Below are 18,481 nucleotides of genomic sequence, written 5' to 3' on the forward strand. Positions count from 1 at the left end.
AAGTCACGATTGCAGTCACAGGAGGCAGCTGGCTAGACACAGCCCTGCAAACACTGGGGTGAAACGTGCAGCCTCTCAGCCTCAGGAGGGCTGTTCCTCTGAGGGAAGTTCATGGAGTGGCCAGAATGCAAGTCAAAGGGACTCCAGACAGCCTCAGCCTCATCTGACCTCCTCAGTGTCTCGAGGCTTCGTGTGTGATGTGTGGAGCTTCTGTTTGGGTAGGACATCTCCTGCAGAAAGGCAGCCAGGTAGGATTTAGAGACATTAAGAGCTGGAGAAGCTTCTATCCCTCCAGTAGCTTGAGCTCTGGTTGGTTTCCAGCTTTTCCTTTGTGGTTATCTGGTCACTGCTTTCAGAAACTGCTGACCCTGGTGCTTCTGCTTCTCTGTCTGCAGACAGACCACCTCCACACCTGGTTGAGCATTCTCCCTCTTACACCCATTCAGGTATTTTAGCTTTGTCTTCAAGCTTCCCCATCCAGTCTTCCTCTGTGACAAGTCAAGACAAACACAGCCTTCCATAGCTTCCCTGTTTGGCATGGAACAAAAAACCAGAGGTGCCACAACTTTGTAAGGCAGGCTCTTCATTTAGTAATGAGTCACAAGGTCTGATTAGTCTGGGCTGGAAGCACTGTCAAGCAAGTAAACTTCTTTATTCTTGTTTCCTAGGGCTGTGAAGTTCTCAGCCAAGTTGATGGGACAGGCCATGGCCAAGAGGGTCAAAGCAACCATCCTGTATGCCACTGAGACAGGGAAGTCCCAGGTCTATGCAAAAACTCTGTGTGAGATCTTCAAGCATGCCTTTGATGCCAAGGTATTGTACCAGCTCCCATGGTGCAAGATTATGCACGTGGCTGGGTGGCCCAAGGAAAGAGATGGCTGTTGGAAAATACATGGCTCAACACATGTGGAGCTTCCCAGCAGCCAAGGGTCTTCAGCAGCTGCCAGGATATGACCTTGTGGGTCTGGATTGAAGCCTGCACAGAAATCTTTCCAGCTAATAGTCCTGCAGGCACTGTAGCATCCGTGTCTTCTGCCTCTCAGGTGGCAGTCCCATAGTTTAACTGTGACTCTTGAGGTTCTTGTTTTCATCCTCCCTGTGTGGAGATCTCTGCTAGTGCAGTGGTGTGGAGTCAGCAAGGATGTGCAGCTCCCATCCCCATGTGCACTGGGGTCTATGCCAGGAGACTGGCTGGTGGTAGATGTCCCTCTTGCCAACATCTCTGTCTCTCCTAGGTGATGTCCATGGATGAGTATGACATCGTGCACCTAGAGCATGAAACCATGGTCCTGGTAGTCACAAGCACCTTTGGGAATGGAGACCCACCTGAGAATGGAGAGGTAAGACAGAGCTCAGGGCTGGATGACTACAGCAGGGATGTGGGCAGGGGAGAGGCAGTAGGGAATGGGGAAGAGCATCTTCTTTTTGCTCAGCCTGAGCTGAAATGGCCCAAGACAAGTCTAGGTGCTGTGTGAGCTCTGGTTCTGTGCCTGCCTGCCTCCAGCCTGCTCTGAAATAGGGATACCTACTTATTCCCTGCTGTGAGACAAGTAACTAATCTATTGCTACATTCATCCTGTATGACTGATGTCTGTGTCCCAAAAAAGGTGCTCCTTGGCTGGGGATCTACACCTCATCCAGCCCCTTACAACAGCATTGCAGGCTGCTGGGAACAGCAAGCAGAGAGCAGAGCCACAGCCCAGGTCACTGCTTCACTTCCTTCAGAGGCTGGCAAAACTGATGGCCTCTTTGTATTCCTTCTCTGTAGAAATTTGGCTGTGCATTGATGGAGATGAAGAACCCCAACTCCCACCTGGAGGAGAAGAAGTAAGAGCACCCCAAAACTCTCCCTTCCCATTCATAACCACAGCCTGGCTTCTCTGCTTTCCTCCTCTCTGAAAGGAGTGTCAAATCCTCACTCCAAGGAATGGGACCTGCCTGGAGAAGCAGGGGATGGAGCAGGCAGAGGTCCAAGGGAAGACAAAAGCACTGAGTCAGGCATGCCTATGGACTCCAGCTTGGCATTCCCTGGGCTGGCATTCTAAAGCTTCTCTCTTCAGCTGTAAGAGACAGGCACTCCACCCAAACAAAAGCAGAAATTCCCCCCCAAATCATTGAATCTAAAGAGCTGAGGCTGTTCAGGAGACATCAAAATGGTTAAGGCTTAGTGGCAGAAGGGAGTTCCCAGCTTTGTGCATGTAGGTGGGGGGAGGATTTGAGAACCAAGTTTAGCTTCTTGCATCATGTGAGAATATTCCTTGGGAGAATGTGGGCTGTTACAGATCCTGGCTGTGATGTTTGTAACAGTGAGTCTGGAATTGGTGTGTGGGAGATGGGATCTGGGTCTTTAGGAAACCCCTCATCACTGGAAGATGAACCTCAAGCATCTCGTGGCATTTCCCAGAGGCTGGGAACTGGGGGCAGCCAGCAAAGTGTTAATCATTTGGGGCTTCTTCTTCCCTTAGTTATTAAGCACTATGTGTTTCACTTAACTGGGACACTGCTCTGCTCTGGAGTCTCTGCTCAGTTAACAAAGGGATGCTGCTCCTTAATTAAGGAAGAATTAGTGGTGGCCAGTGGTACTGTGCCATTTAACAGCCCTGACCTGAGGGCTATGGGTCAGGGGTGGGATTGGCAGTGTGAGGTGTGTGGCTGATAATCTTAAAGCTCTTTTCCAAGCAAAATGATGTTGTGATTCTCTGCCTTTCTGTCTATGATTCTCTGACTTTCTGCTGGAGCAGCACAGAGCAGCGCCCCTGGGGCTGAGGAGCAGTCACAAACCCCAATGTGTTCCTCTCTTCTGCTGGTGGCACAGCAGCCCCAAAGTGGTTGAGGCTCCCTGTGCTGAGTGGGGTAGCATGGGAGGAGGCAATGGACCCATGGCTACCCAAAAAGAGGTTGTGGTGAAGTGGGGGTCGGTCTCTGCTCCCCTGTAATGAGTTATAAGACAAGAGGCAATGGGCTGCAGATGCCCCAGGGGAGGTTGAGGTTGGGGCTGTTTCCCTGAGAGGGGTGTCAGCCCCTGTGCCAGGCTGCCCAGGGAGTGCCCAGCCCTGGAGGGATCCCAAAGCCCTGGGGCTGAGGTGCTGAGGGCTGTGGGTCAGTGCTGGGCTGGGCAGGGGGAGGGAAGGGCTGGGACTGCAGGAGTCTAAAGGGTTTTTCCCCCCAGAATGATTCTCTGATTCCTTGCTGTGCAGCCAAGTAATCTGATGGATCTCTGCAGGGCTCATGAGCCATAAACCCATGAGGTGTTTAATGGCCTCGTGCCTTGGTGGGGACAGCTGCCAAAACAGGACCTACAGACTTCTCTGAAGGGGTCTGGCTGGAGAGGGATGTTTTGCTCGTGCTTCTCACCCTAAGGAGCTTCACTTTTTTTGGGCTGGGTTTGTTGGGTTGGGTGCAGAGGTGCCTTCCATTGCAAGCCAGGCAGCTTTGAGGAGGACAGAAGCACCTGAGCTCAGTGCTGGCTGTTCCAGTCACCTCTAAAGGTAATTGAGTAGACTGGCAGGAGTTTCTAAGAGCCAGGTCAGCCTGTGGCTCAGTTACTTGACAGCAGAAGTGATCAGAGTGCTGGAAAGGGTGACCTGCGAGGGCAGATCAAATGGGTGAGAGCTATTTCATCAGAGGAAAAGGAGACAGAAATGCAGTGTGGTAACAGACTTCACATACAGAAAAGGTGACTGCAGAGGCAGAGGGAATAAATTGCTCCCCGTGGCCCCCCCACCCAGGACAGGCCAAGAGGCCCTGGCTCTGCATGGTAGCAAGAGATTCTGACGTTAAGCATGACAAAAAGCTTGTACAATGAGAAACAGCAGCCTGGAGGAGACTGTCTGGGGAAGAGGAGCAGAGGCAGCCTGGTGTCTGCAGGAAAGGGCTGGAGACAGCAGCTCCTGCTCATGCACCCTATGGGCTCCCAGCTCCGTGGCCACCAGGAGATGCTGAGGGTGGCTGAGACCCTGCAGGGGCTGGATTGGGAGCCACGGTGTCTGGAGGAGCCTGCCAGGGTGCTGTGGCTTTCTGAACACAGCCCAGAGGCCTGGCTCTGGTTGGATATTTAATAGAATAATGTAGAATGGTGGGGGTTGGAAGGGACCTGCAGAGCTCATCCAGCCCAACCCCCTGCAGAGTCAGGTCCCACCTAGATCAAGTCACACAGGAACCTGTCCAGGAGGGTGTTGAAGCCCTCCAAGGAAGGAGCCTCCACACCCTCCCTGGGCAGCCTGGGCCAGGGCTCCCTCACTGAAACACTGAAATAGCTTTTCCTTATGTTTCAGTGGAACTGTTTGTGTTCCAGCTTCATCCCATCAGCCCTTGTCCTTTGTTTCCTTGTGTCCTACAGCAAGGGCTTTCCAAGGGTTCTCCTGGTACTTCCACGTTTCAATGCAGCCCATCCTTCAATAGTCACCCTCTGCCACAAGCACCTCTCCATTCATCAAAAGCTGCTGGTGCCCTCACCTTGGGACCAGCATCCAACTGGCAAATTTGGGCTTCATCCCCATCTAAACTGATGTTCTGTGTTGCCCTGCCTTGGCCATGTAACCCCAAGTGAGGACATGTCCCTGTGAGAGACAGCAGAGAAAGTGGCTCCATCCAGATGAGAGCATGGAGAGGTCTGGGCAGCAAGGAGGAGGCTGTGGAGCAGAGGTGGAACACAGGGCTGGCTGACTCTGGCTGTTACTTTGCTCAGGGGCTGTCTCCTCTGCGTGGCACACAGGGTGCAGGAGGTCTGCTGTGACTCATCCACACACTACTGCTTCATTGCTCTGCCAGTATATTTAGAAACCCTTGTGCAGAGCAATTTGTGAAGATGGTTTGATTCAGAAATACTTCTGCTGCTGTCAGATTTTTTTCCTCCCCTCCCCTTCCCCCTCCTCATCCCCTCTGCTCTCACTCCCTTGCTTATTGCTTTTTTTTACTTCCTATGAATGGAAAAACCCCTCCAGAATATTTGCTCAGACATCTTCCTGACCTTGTGTGGAGCCAGGGAAGGGCTGGTAGAGCCAAAGGTCCTGTCAGCCGTGTCAGGAGGCTGGGGCATCCCTTTGTCCTATGATATCTAGCAACAGGACAAGGGGTGATGGGATGAAGCTGGAACACAAACAGTTCCATTGAAACATAAGAAAAAGCTATTTCAGTGTGAGCTGAGGGAGTTCTGGCCCAGGCTGCCCAGGGAGGGTGTGGAGGCTCCTTCCTTGGAGCTCTTCAAGACCCATCTGAACACGTTCCTGTGTGACCTGATCTAGGTGACCCTGCTTCTGCAGGGGGGGTTGGACTGGATGAGCTCTAAAGGTCCCTTCCAACCCCCACCATGCTGTGATTCTGTGTGGGTCAACCCACTATGTGATGACAGGAGCTGATGGAGCAGACCAGGTCCAGCTGGAGAGATGCCCCATATGGGCTGCTATGGCTTAACCCCAGCAGGGAACACATTTCTCTGTGCAGAGACGATGGTGCCTGCTTCCAGAATATTGAGCCCTGAGCTCTGGTTTGGTCTCTTCCCCAGTGTGGAACCCTCTGAACACACAGCCTGGGGAGAGCCACACTCACCACTGTTAACACTCGATGCTGTTGCTGTCCACAGGAGCTACAAGGTCCGTTTCAACAGCGTCTCCTCCTACTCGGATGCACGGAAATCCTCAAGCGATGGCCCTGACTCCAGAGACAACTTTGAGAGCACAGGGCCCTTGGCTAATGTCAGGTACACAGGACAAGGTGGGGGGCAGCAAGTTCTTGTTGCAGAAGGGTCAAAGCAGGAGCTAGTGCTGCACAGAGCCCCTTTCTCCTACCACTGCTCTTTCTTCGGCCAATGGCAGCCTGGGGTGTGATAGAAGGGCTGTGGGCAGTAGGGGGAGAGAGGTTCTGCTCCCTCTCTGCTCTGCCCTTGTGAGACCACATCTGGGATATTGTGTCCAGTTCTGGGCCCCTCAGTTGCAGAAGGACAGGGAGCTGCTGGAGAGAGTTCAGTGCAGGGCCACAGAGATGCTGGAGTGGAGCATCTGCCTTGTGATGAAAGGCTGAGGGAGCTGGGGCTCTGCAGCTTGGAGGAGCCTGAGGGGTGACCTCATTCATGTTACAAATGCATCAAGGGTGGGTGTGAGGAGGCTGGAGCCAGGCTGTGCTCAGTGATGGCCAGTGATAGGACAAGGGGCAATGGGGACAAGCTGGAACAGAAGAGGTTCCAAAGAAACACAAGGAAGAATTTCTTCCCTGCTGAGGTGAGGCAGCACTGGCAGGGGCTGCCCAGATGGGCTGTGGAGGCTCCTTCTCTGGAGACATTCCAACCCAGCTGGATGAGTCCCTGTGTGCCCTGCTCTAGGTGGTGCTGCTCTGGTAAGAGGGTTGCACTGGATGAGCTCTGCAGGTCCCTTCCAGCCCCTGTGATTCTGTGACTGTGTGAAAGCATGATGTGATTTTGCAACATACAGATCCTTCCACGCTCCCTCATGCTGGTGTTGGCCATGGTGGTTTGGGAGGGGGAGATGTGGATGTTTCTCCCAGCTCAGCTGAGCCACCTCTCTGCAGGTTCTCTGTTTTTGGGCTGGGGTCACGTGCTTACCCCCATTTCTGCGCCTTTGCCCGGGCTGTGGACACCCTCCTGGAGGAGCTGGGTGGAGAGAGGATCCTCCGCATGGGAGAAGGGGATGAGCTCTGTGGCCAAGAGGAATCCTTCAGGACCTGGGCCAAGAAGGTTTTCAAGGTAACCCCCTTCCCTTGTGCTCCCAGGAGAAGGACATGGGGACAAAAGAGAGCTGCTGATTAGAGCTGGATTAAAACCCAGCCTCTCCTCCCCTATCCTGTGACACCCAGACATCAGCCTGGCCCACAACAGAGAGGTTCCCCATAGTTTGGTGGGGCTGATGCTCTGGTTTGTGCTGTCTGCCATAGAGTGAGCACTGTGTTGAATCCCTGTGTTAAGCCAGATGCCTGGGGATGGGGGCATCACCTGACATGGCCACAGCCACTGGTATAGCCCAACGGCACTGGGAGCTCCTTGTCCATCTGTTGGCAGAGGTGGGATGGGACAAGGCAAGCTGTGGGGCTGGGTCAGAAAGCCCAGGGGCAGCGGGGAGATGCCTGAGAGGCTGGTGTGTGCTGCAGGCAGCGTGTGACGTGTTCTGTGTGGGGGACGATGTCAACATTGAGAAAGCCAACAACTCCCTCATCAGCAACGACCGGAGCTGGAAGAGGAGCAAGTTCCGCCTGACCTACGTGGCTGAGGCTCCTGAGCTCACCCAAGGTACAAAGATGGGATCACCCTGGAGGGCTCTGGGTGTGGGGCTGGTGGACGAGAAGCCACAGTGAGCTCAAATAAGGGCAAAGAGGACAAACATCTTTACTTGCTCTGGGCTAAACTCACAGCATTTCAGTCTTGCCTTTCCTCTCCATCACGTGCCCAAAGAGCAGCTTGTGATCGTCTCAGGCCCTTCTGGCTGGTTCCTCTCTGTATCTGTAATGTTTTAACCTTACATCTGACCTGGTAAGGCCACATCTGGAGTGCTGTGTTCAGTTTGGGGCTCATTAGTTCAAAAGAGACAGGGAACTGCTGCAGAGAGGCCAGTGCAGGGCTACCAAGATGATCAGGGGACTGGAACATCTTCTTTATGAGGAAAGGCTGTGGGACCTGGGGCTGTTCAGTCTGGAGAAGAGAAGGCTGAGGGAAACTCATCAGTATTGATAAATACCTAAAGGATGGGTGTTAAGAGCATGGGGCCAGTGTTTGTTCTGTGTTACCCAGTGACAGGACATGGGGTAATGGGCACAAGCTGGACACAGTAAGTGCCACAGGAGTATGAGGAAAAACTTCTTTACTGTTTGGGTGAGGGAGCCCTGGCCCAGGCTGCCCAGGGAGGGTGTGGAGGCTCCTCCTCAGGAGGTTTCCAACCCCCCCTGGACACGTTCCTGTGCCCCTTAATGAGGGGAACCTGCTTTAGCAGGGGGTTGGGCTGGATGAGCTCTGCAGGGCCCTTCCCACCCCCACCATCATGGGATTCTGTGATAACAGAGACATTGGGATATGCTCTGATCTCCCTCCTCCTGACCCCATTTCTCTGAAACAGAGCTGGCATCCTGGGAGCTTTCCAAGCTCACTTTGTCCAAATGCTGCTTGGCCGAGCAGTGCGGTGCAATGGCAAGTCCAGCCCACCGACACCTGGCCTCTCAGCATGGCTCCTGCAGCTCATCATCTGCAGCACTGGCTAAGCTTTTCCCAAATTCAGGCTCTTTGCTACCAGCCAGGTGGTACTGGCAGCAAGAGGTGCATGTCTGCACGTGAGGGCACGTCCCTGCACCTCATGGGGGTGGTTTCAGAGTCCTCCTCGGTCACTAACGGAACAGACACCAGTTTGGTTCCCTTCTGTGGTTTCTGAGCCCCCAGGCTCGCTGAAGCTTTGCAGGAGCTGGGGGTAGGAAGGTGGTCAAGCCCTCAGTCCCCTTGCTGAGCCTGTGTCAGCCCAGCTCTGGTCTGAAGGGCTGAATCTGCAGCAGCCAGCAGCCTTGGCCATGCTCTGCTGCATTGCTTCACTGACTCTTCTCCTCCACAGGACTGTACAGCATCCACAAGAAACGTGTCTATGCAGCCCGGCTCATCACACGTCAGAACCTGCAGAGCCCCAAGTCCAGGTAGGAGGCAGCTGTCTTGGGAGCTGAAGGAACTTGTGGGGCACTCAGGCATCCATGCACACAGTGCTGCAAGTGTCCCCTGAGCCCTGAATGGCCCAGGGACACCATCTTTGTGCAAATTATGATCCAGGCTGATGAACCCAGTTGAAGGGTGTTCTCTGCCTCCTTAGGTGGTGAAATCTGCTGCTACATGAATGAACCTGCTGCCTGTGAGGATGAGGAGATGTGTGGCTGCACCTGGGGAGGAGCAGGGTGCATGCAAAGAAAGGATACAAGTTTAGGAAGGACTGTTTCCCTGAGAGGGGTGTCAGCCCCTGTGCCAGGCTGCCCAGGGAGCTGGGGCAGTGCCCAGCCCTGGAGGGATCCCAAAGCCCTGGAGCTGAGGTGCTGAGGGCTGTGGGTCAGTGCTGGGCTGGGCAGGGGGAGGGAAGGGGCTGGACTCCAGGAGCTTCAAGGGCTTTTCCAACCCAAATGATTCTGATTGCTGAAGCAGAAGGTTAAACTGGTTTTACCCTTTTGAAGAGTCCCTGAGGGCGAGTCAGAGACAGGGGGAGGGGGACACTGCAGCGTCCTTTCTAGCTCCCTGCTGCCACTTTGGTGATGTGCTCGGACATGCCACTGCTGCCCAGCACACCCAGCAGCTCAAGGGCTCCCTGAGGGACTGTCCCCAACCCCATCCTGCTTTTCTCCTTGCCCCACAGCCGCCTGACCATTTTCCTGCGCCTCCACACCGATGGGCACCAGGAGCTGCAGTACCTGCCCGGGGACCACCTGGGCGTGTTTCCAGGGAACCATGAAGACTTGGTCAATGCCCTCATTGACAGGCTTGAAGATGCCCCTCCAGCCAACCAGCTGGTGAAGGTGGAGCTCCTGGAGGAGAGGAACACAGCTCTAGGTAAGCAGGGCCACCTCTACATAGAGGTGGCTTCTGTCTTCTTTATGCATCCCTTGTAGGGGTTCTTGGAGCTCCTTGGGGAGGTAGGTGGCCCTCAGGAGAAACCATTTCCCATCTCACTGGTGCATTTGGCTGCATTGGGAGCACCCCCTTCAGCTTTCTTCTGCCCAGAGCCATTGCTCATCTGCATTTGGGGTGTAGAGCAAGGGTTTGAAGGGTGAGCAGGGCCCTGAGATGATGTTTCCTTGTTCTTGAGGAAAAACCAAATGTGTTTCTATTCAAATGGGAAGGGCAGTGTCTAGAACTGGACAAAAAGAGTTAAGGGATCTTGATAGTCTGCATTTCAGGGTTAAGCCTGATACCCTACTGCCATGCACAGTGTCACAGGAGATGGAAATCAGTATGAACTGAGTGACCAAGGCTGAAGGTGATGGAGTATCCGACTCACATGTGTGCTCGTTGTACAGCATTTCACTTGTAGTGTGAGTGTATCTCATTGACTCTTCTTTCCAGCTCGTCATCATTCACTGACTCAGAGCTGATAAAGGGGAATGAAAGCAAGGATTTGTCTGCCTTGGATCTTATGCTTAGTTGATGCCATGGTTGTGCTGAATTCCCTCCTGGCAGGTGTCATTAGCAACTGGACAGATGAGAACCGTGTCCCACCGTGCACCATCTTCCAGGCTTTTAAGTACTATTTGGACATCACCACCCCTCCCACACCGCTGCTGCTGCAGCAGTTTGCTTTGTTGGCCACCAGTGACAAGGAGAAGAAACGCCTGCAGGTCCTTAGCAAGGTAAAGCCTCAGACCCCAAACCCCAGGGTATACAACTGCAACCCCAGGGCTTTTTCATCCCACACTGTGGTCAGGTTGAGTCTCTACTGGTGACAGCAGGGCTCCTTCTGCCTGCCTTCACTGCCAGTCACCCCAGCTTTGCCATAAGCCTGGTGGGATATTGGTAGAGCCACCTGGCTTGGAAGAGGTGGCTGCTGCAGCTCTCCCCTCCCTCTCTGGCTGCAGGGCTTGCAGGAGTATGAGGAATGGAAGTGGTCCAAGAACCCCACCATTGTGGAGGTGCTGGAGGAGTTCCCCTCAGTGCAGATGCCCTCCACACTGCTGCTCACACAGCTCCCTCTTCTCCAACCACGCTACTACTCCATCAGCTCCTCCCCAGAGATGTACCCAGGAGAGGTCCATCTCACTGTGGCAGTGGTCTCCTACCGCACCAGAGGTATGTGCACATGCAGGAGGTGTGGGGACAGGCTGGGTGTGGAGAGCAGGGAGAAAGCATTAGCACATGAGCAACACCACGAGGTCTTTGGCAGAGTTTAAAGCTTTTCTACATGCTGCAGATTAGATTTCTTCAAACCTCTGTTAAGAGTGGCCATCCATCACAGGGCAATGTGTTGCAGAGATGCCAGATCTGTGTCAGCTACCAGCAAGAGACCAGCCACAGTGGCTCCAAGCTCCACGTGGGATCATTTGTTTGCCCACATCAAAGTCCATATTGCCACAACCAGCCAGATTTCTGTGTCTGTGCAAGCACTGATGTGTCCAAGCAGCCTGGTCATGGTGTAGATGCACACAGCCTCTCCAGCCCTGCAGCAGGCAGGACACAGGGAAAGACACTGGCCATTCACCTGGGACTGCCAGGGAGGGCTTGTGTCTGGAAGCACCACAGCATGATGCTGCTGCTCCCAAAAAGGACCAAAGAGAAGTTGGGTGCTTCCCTAAGTACTGTGGAGGCACAGCTATCACAGGGCTGGGTCCTGGGTGAACTTTGGTAGCTCCACAGAAGGATTAAAGCACCAAACTTCTCCCAAGCTCACGGGGGATGGATGCAGAGGTACTGAAGTTTTCAGTGGGGTGCAGATGTGGAAAGTAGCAGGGAGGGTTTCAGAAAGGGAAGCAACTGGAGTGTAGTTGGCTGTTGTGTCAAGCACAAGCCTCTTTTTCTCCCCTCCTAGATGGAGAAGGACCCATCCACCACGGCGTCTGCTCCTCTTGGCTCAATCGGATACAGCCCGATGAAGTCGTGCCCTGCTTCGTAAGAGGGTGAGTGTTCCACACAAGGCAAGGAGGGAAAAAGATGGGCTGAGCCCCTTTGCAGGATGAGCTCGTTGCCCTCGATTCCTCTGTGCAAAGCACTGTGGGTGTGGAGAAAACAGGGCTGGTGGTGTGAGCAAGGAGATGCTTTTGCACTAAGACCTTGCTTTCTGGGATTTTGCCTCCCTCTCTGGGTGGTGTCTCAGTGTGGGCAGAGGTGAGGGAGGGAGCATCCTGCTTGTGTTTAACTGATGTGTTGGGTGTGTGTAGGGCACCTGGGTTCCACCTGCCCCAGGACCCCCAGGTGCCCTGTATCCTCATCGGCCCTGGCACCGGCATCGCCCCTTTCCGCAGCTTCTGGCAGCAGCGGCTGTTTGACATCAAGCACAAAGGTGGGTCGATGCTTTTTCTTCCTGTTTCTCATCTCAAAGCAATGCTGGGGAAACCCTGGGGATAGTAGCATGGGGATGGGGGTCCAATCTCCTGCCCCAGAACAGGCAAAATGCTTCCTGAAGGCCAAACTCTCAAAACAAACTCGATGGAAATCCTCCTGTAGAACATCCCAAGTGTTTCATGGTTGGTACCGTAGAGCTGGCATCCTTCTCTAGATGCTGCTTTAGGTAAATTGATGGAAAATGTGCAGAGTCCTGCAGCTGGGGAGGAACAACCTCCTGCAGCAGCACAGGCTGGGGGTGACCTGCTGGAGAGCAGCTCCAGGAGAGAGACCTGGGAGTGCTGGGTGATGATAAACTGCCCATGAGCAGCAACGTGCCCTCGTGGGCAAGAGCCAATGGCAGCCTGGGGGCAGCAAGAGAGTGTGGGCAGCAGGGTGAGGGAGGTTGTGCTGCCCCTCTGCTCTGCCCTGCTGAGGCCTCATCTGGAGCCCTGTGTCCAGTTCTGGGCTCCCCAGCTGCAGAGGGACAGGGAACTGCTGGAGAGAGGCCAGTGCAGGGCCAGCAAGATGCTGAGGGGACTGGAGCATCTTCCTGATGAGGAAAGGCTGTGGGACCTGGGGCTGTTTAGTCTGGAGAAGAGGACACTGAGGGGGGATCTCATTAATATTGACAAATATCTCACTGGTGGGTGTCAGGAGGTTGGGGCAGCACTTTTTTTGATGGCATCCAGTGCCAGGACAAGGGGTGATGGGATGAAGCTGCAACACAAACAGTTCCATTGAAACATAAGGAAAAGCTGTGTCAGTGTTGGAGTGAGGGAGCCCTGGCACAGGCTGCCCAGGGAGGGTGTGGAGGCTCCTTCCTTGGAGGGCTTCAAGACCCACCTGGACACGTTCCTGTGTGACCTGATCTAGGTGGGAGCTGATTTAGCAGAGGGTTGGACTGGGTGAGCTCTAAAGGTCCCTTCCAACCCCCACCATTCTGTGATTCTATGATCCATTTTTCATGGATCATTTAGGGGAAAAAAAGGGTTTAATTTCTCCCCCAAACCCAACACAGCTGCCTGTGCCATGTCACCTGGGGCTCAGGCAGTGCATTACCTCCTCCTTGCCAGTTTTTCCTCCCTCCCAGTTTGTCCAGGGAAGGATCCTGACAGCCTTATGCACAGGGCAGGGACTGCTGGCAGATCTGGAGGGAGGTGGCTTGCAGAGGTGGGTGATTCCTGAGCTAACTGTTTCCCTCACCTCTGCCCCAGGTCTGAAGCCTTGTCCCATGGTCCTGGTATTTGGCTGCAGACAGTCCAGGATCGATCACATCTACAAGGCAGAGACGCTCTTTGCCAAAAGCCAAGGTGTCTTCAGAGAGCTGTACACAGCCTACTCCCGGGAACCAGACAAACCAAAGGTGTGTGCTGGGCACTGCTGGGGTCCTGCTGTGTAGCCCTGGGTGGCTGTGGCCACTTGGCACAGTGTGGAGGGTGCTGCTTCCATAGCACAGCTACGGTGACTCATATCCTGGGCTGCTCTGGTTGTACAAGTGAGCAGGATTGTGCCCTTCCCAGCACAGTCCTCACCTCTGTGCCAGCCTGAGTGTGTGCACATGTTGTTCACTCTTTGCCCTGGGAGGCTGCAGCCATCCTGATGGGGCAGGAGCAGGTGAGGAGGGGAAAGGCACATCTTCCCAAGCAGGTGGGCAAAGAGGGATATCACCCAGTGGGATGGTCCAGAGCCAGCACAAACTTCAGGTCCAACCCCCCACCACCAGCTGAGGAAGCCTGGCAATGAGACACACGGTGAAGGTGTGGAAGTGCAAGAGCCAAACAACTCTTTGCTGCTTTCTCCATCTCTTTCCTATGGTGGTGGGTGCTGTGAGGTACAGATGTGTCCCCCCAGGAGAGGCAGCATTAGTGCACACAAAGCCAGCCAGAGCACGGACAGGGCTGAGAAGCTGTGCTTCATCTCAGCTCCCACCTCCTCCTCCTCCTCTTTCTCCTCCCTCAGAAATACGTGCAGGACGTGCTACAGGAGCAGCTGGCCCAAACTGTGTTCAAAGCACTGAAGGAGCAGGGAGGCCACATCTACGTCTGTGGGGATGTCACCATGGCTGGGGACGTCCTCAAGACCGTTCAGCGCATCGTGAGGCAGCAGGGCCAGCTGTCTGCAGAGGAGGCAGGAGCTTTCATCAGCAAGCTGCGGGTGAGTCGCCTCTGCCACCTCCTGCCACCAGCACTGCACCTGATGCCTCCTCCTGCACAACAGGCAGCGAGGAGGAGACGGCTGCTGGCGGGGATTGAGGCTCCCAGCCATGCTGCCTGCACCCAGGCAAGGTCAGGAGGATGATCTGTCCAGGCTTTGGATGCACAGTGGTAGGAAACTTGCTTTGCAGGAACTCTGCTCCGGGCTGCAGCCCCCACAGCCCACACTGGGCTCTTGCAGTGGGTCTGCTGCTATGCTGAGCACTGCCACAAGCTCTCTTGGGCATCAGTGGTAGCCCAGGCAGGGTTTGTTCACTTGGCAAAGTCCCCTGAGGAGGTGTAGTGAAGGCAGCAGCTCTGCCACTGCCCCACAGTGTGACCTTGGCAAGGTCATCTCACCTCCCTCACCTTCCCATCCCACCAGCTCAGAACATTTGCTGTGTATTTGGTACTTGCCCACAAGAGCTTTGCTGCTGCTGCAGCAACACCAAGCCCTTGTAGATACCCATTTCCCCTCTCCCACCCCCTGTTTCAGGATGACAGCCGGTACCACGAGGATATTTTTGGGGTCACCCTGCGCACGTACGAAGTGACCAACCGCCTTAGATCCGAGTCCATTGCCTTCATCGAGGAGAGCAAAAAAGACACGGATGAGTGAGTTGCCACCTTGGTTTTACCCCTTGCAATTGGCTCCCAAAGGGCTGTGGGATGGGGAAAGGGAGCTTGAACTTCTTCCCCACGTGTGGCCCTTCTTAGAGCAGAGGCTGAGAAAGGGCATTGGATTTTCACGCTGGCAGCAGAGGCTGCTGCCTGGTGGTCTCTGGGGAATAGCCATCACCTCGCCAGGACAAAGTTCCCCTGGCCTTCCCAGGTTATTGCACCCTCTGCAGCAATGTGCTCACACCTGACAATCTCATCCAAGAGGTTTGCAGGACCCATGGCAAGGGGCAGCTTTCTCCAGCTCCAGTGCCAGCTCCAGGGGTGCAGGCAGCAGGTGCCCAGGGTGAGAGAGGTCTTCAGGCAGCTGCACACCCTGGTAGGAAAGATCTTGAGACTTTTCTTTCCACTGTTGTAAAAACATGGAAGAGAAGTGAAAAACCTTGACATTTGCTGTGTTTGTTTCTGCTCTACCATGTCCTGCCATTTGCTCAGCTCTGCTGTGGTGGGATTTTTCCTGTCTGAGCAGGATTAGTTAGGATAAAGGATGGGCAGCTGCTTGGATCTTGCTCCTTGTCCTGGGCTGCCATCCCTCCCCTGCACTCCTGGCTGTGCCATGTAATGCCCAGCTGACTCAAAGTGAGATTCCCACAATCCCTGACATTTACTTGGAAGTTTTTTCCACCACAGCACATACTCTGGGGTCTGCACTCAACACAGAGCACACACCTCAGTTCCCTGCCTCTAAGCAGAGAGTTTAACCTACCTGCCCTTCTCACCCAGCTCCAAAGGACCCCAGAAATTCCCATCTACGACATGGTCCCTTGGAAACTCCTTCATCAGGGTGCTCAGCTGCTCCTCACTGCTAAGGCCAGCCTTTCTCCCCTTTCCCTTGCAGGGTTTTCTGCTCCTAACTGGACCTTTCGCCCCAAGGGGATGCCAAACCAGTCCCAGCACCTGCTGCCCCCTCCAGCTGGAGGGCACTGGGTTTTGTATTTCACAGCCAGGGTGGCTCCTTTGCTGGGGAGCTGCCCATGGAAAGTGCTCTGTCTCTCGTCCTGTTGTTGTGCCCTGATGATGATGATGATGATTTTTATTTCCTTTTCTTCCTCTTTCTCTTGCTCTTGTCCTGTGGCCATTTGTTTTCTACCCTCTTTCCCTCCCCTGGACTTCCCCACTGAAGTACGATGGCTTTATAACCTGCAGTGGCTCTTAACAGAACTTCACATTTCTCCTTCTTTCTCCTGAGGGCGTTTTGCAGCTGCATGAAATCATCACCTTCATGATCATCTGCGTTTTTGGTGTTTTAGGGGAGAGCAGAGGTGGCAGGGGCTGGGCAATGGCTAGGTCTTGTTGCTTGAGCAGAGCTGGGGGTTGCTCCCTTTTTCCCCAGCTCAGGGCTTGGCTGAATCCTTGCATGGATTTCCTTTGGACTTGAACAGACCTGGGCATATGCCCGAGGCTGAGGGCAGATGATGTGCAATGTCCTCATGCCTATGAACTTTTTTCCATCCCCAAGCAGCCTGGGGACAAATGTGTCTTGTTTGATCTGAAGGGTGGGATGTCTCTGATTCACGTGTCATGATTTCTCCCAAATGGACTCTGCACTGTGTTTGCCTCCTTCTCTGCTCCCTGTTCCCCATGAGCCTTTCCTTTTGCTCAACCCCTGCTTTTGCTGGCACTGAAAGTCCTCCCACAGAGGAGCAAGCACCAAACACACAGGCTGATGTGCATGGTAGGGAAAATCTCCTGGCAATGACTGCTGCTTGGCCTGGCTGTCTTCTGGAGGGCTTTACAAGAGTTAGGTGATCTGCAGCCATGATGCTGGTGGGAGAATTTGAGGGACCAGCTGCACCTCAGAGCTTTGCATGCTGTGAACATGTGAACCCTCTCCCAGGTGAGACTGGAAAGCTGTGAGGACAGCAGAGAAGTGGCTCCTGCCCCAGCTGCATGAAGCACCTTCTGGCAACAGAGCCTCTTGGCAAGGCAGCACTTGGAGGGTTATGGAGGCTCCTGGTCCTTGGTGAGGATGTGCCAACTGAGGACTCCTGAAAGCCCACAGAGCATCAGCACCACCTTAGCACACTCTCCTGAGCAATTCTGGGACAGCAGGCCCCAGCCACTTCCACACCTTTGGGAGCAGAAAGTGCCAGCATGCAGCAACCTGCCTGCCAAGAGAAAATCCTCGTGGCATCTCGGTGACGAGTCAGTCCCCTCTGTAAAGCCTGCACCACCTGTCTCAGCTGGGACATCTCATGTGAGAAGGGAGGTGAGATGGCTGCAAAGATGCTGCGTGATTCAGGGCTCTAACACACTCACACCTCAGCCCTGCTGCAAAAGCCTGGCCCCAAAAGCAATCTGTTAACAGGATCACAGAAAGGCATCAGTCCCTTTAACAGAGAAAAGCTGTCTGTGAGGTAAAGCATCCGTGACCTTGGGTGTCCTTCCTCCCCCTGAAGGTTTCTCCTCCCTCACTGCCAGGATGAGGACAGCAGGGCAGGGCTGCAGCTCCTGCTGGAGGCAGGGATAAGCAGTTGGCATTTTGAGCTGGTAGATGCTGATCCTTTTGTCCTGCCCCTGCTCTGCTGGACCGTGCACTGATGTTTATATGAAGCAAAGCACCTGCACCACCAGCTGCAGAGGGTTTGTCCAGCAGATGCAATGGTGAGCTTGCTTTCAGAAGCCCAAGATTAACGTCCCTAAGCCAGAAAGAGCTGTTTGCTGCTCTCCCAGCTCATGGTACAAGCTGTGCTGGCTCCCCTGGCCTCAGGCTGTGTAGTTATCCCCATCCTCAGCCAGGACCTCTTGCCCTTTCCCTCTGCTTGTCCAGCCACATCTCCACCTGCTGTGACCACCTTCTGTAACTTTGACTCCCTGAGATGCTTAAAGCAGCTCCAGGGGCAAAAGGTCTCCAGGCACTGGGAGAATTCAGGCTCCAAGTCTGAGTTGTGCTGGTCCCAGCAGAGCATCTACCACGGTGTAAAAGGCGAGTGATTGCTACTGTGGTGTCAAACACGACTCACTGGTGCCACGGTGTGGCCAGAGCCACCCCCAGCAGCATTTGGATCCAAGTGTGTCTCATTGCCTGGGGACTTGTGCGACCTGGAGGTGACAGCAGGACAAGACAGGATAAAGGGCAGCCCAAGGTCTGTCTCTGTGGGTTGTGCCCTAATGCCAGGGCAGGCAGAGGGGGATGGGGAAGGTGGGTCCCTTTGCATGTGTGAGTTTGAGCAGACAACTCCTTGGTCCTAGATCTGTGAACACACAGCAAGCCTGGCCCTAACCACTGATCCCACAGCTGCCAAACCAGCTGGAGAAAAAGAACCAAGCTCATCTCCTTCTCTGGGGAAATTTCATTGTGGTTCTGGACGTTGTGCTCTGCTCCTTTTAGTAGGAGTGATGCAACCTGAAGAGGAAGCAGTGCCCAAAGAAATGCCCTTGTCTTCGTCCCCTTTCCAGCTCCTCCTGTGTTGCTGGCAATGGGTTTTCTCCTGCCCTGCCTTCTGCCTCTACATCTGTAACATCCCCCCTCCAGAAGCCGTGTTGCTGCCAAAGCCTGTGCCTGAGATGAATTGGTTTCCTTTTCCTGCACCCCAAAACTTGCCACCTCCATCTCCCCCTGACACCTGAGCTGCCAGAGCAAACAGCATGGAAGCACAGCTGAGGAGGGATG

At 54.3% G+C, this 18,481-nt stretch overlaps 1 protein-coding gene across 1 annotated transcript in view; it reads left to right on the plus strand.

Moving 5' to 3' along the window:
• Positions 1-14,809, plus strand: part of NOS1 (nitric oxide synthase 1) — a 42,392-nt gene extending 27,583 nt beyond the window's left edge. Inside the window, exons 13-27 of the mRNA XM_062009669.1 lie at positions 669-813; positions 1,236-1,340; positions 1,769-1,827; positions 5,582-5,698; positions 6,523-6,697; positions 7,099-7,237; positions 8,541-8,619; positions 9,321-9,514; positions 10,142-10,311; positions 10,537-10,747; positions 11,484-11,571; positions 11,833-11,954; positions 13,213-13,361; positions 13,958-14,152; positions 14,687-14,809. Coding sequence (XP_061865653.1) covers positions 669-813; positions 1,236-1,340; positions 1,769-1,827; positions 5,582-5,698; positions 6,523-6,697; positions 7,099-7,237; positions 8,541-8,619; positions 9,321-9,514; positions 10,142-10,311; positions 10,537-10,747; positions 11,484-11,571; positions 11,833-11,954; positions 13,213-13,361; positions 13,958-14,152; positions 14,687-14,809 — 2,071 coding nt within the window. The remainder of the gene's footprint in view (positions 1-668; positions 814-1,235; positions 1,341-1,768; positions 1,828-5,581; positions 5,699-6,522; positions 6,698-7,098; positions 7,238-8,540; positions 8,620-9,320; positions 9,515-10,141; positions 10,312-10,536; positions 10,748-11,483; positions 11,572-11,832; positions 11,955-13,212; positions 13,362-13,957; positions 14,153-14,686) is intronic.
• The last annotated feature ends 3,672 nt before the right edge of the window (positions 14,810-18,481 follow it).

This window comes from Colius striatus, chromosome 17, assembly GCF_028858725.1.
Source record: "Colius striatus isolate bColStr4 chromosome 17, bColStr4.1.hap1, whole genome shotgun sequence".
Taxonomy (NCBI): domain Eukaryota; kingdom Metazoa; phylum Chordata; class Aves; order Coliiformes; family Coliidae; genus Colius; species Colius striatus.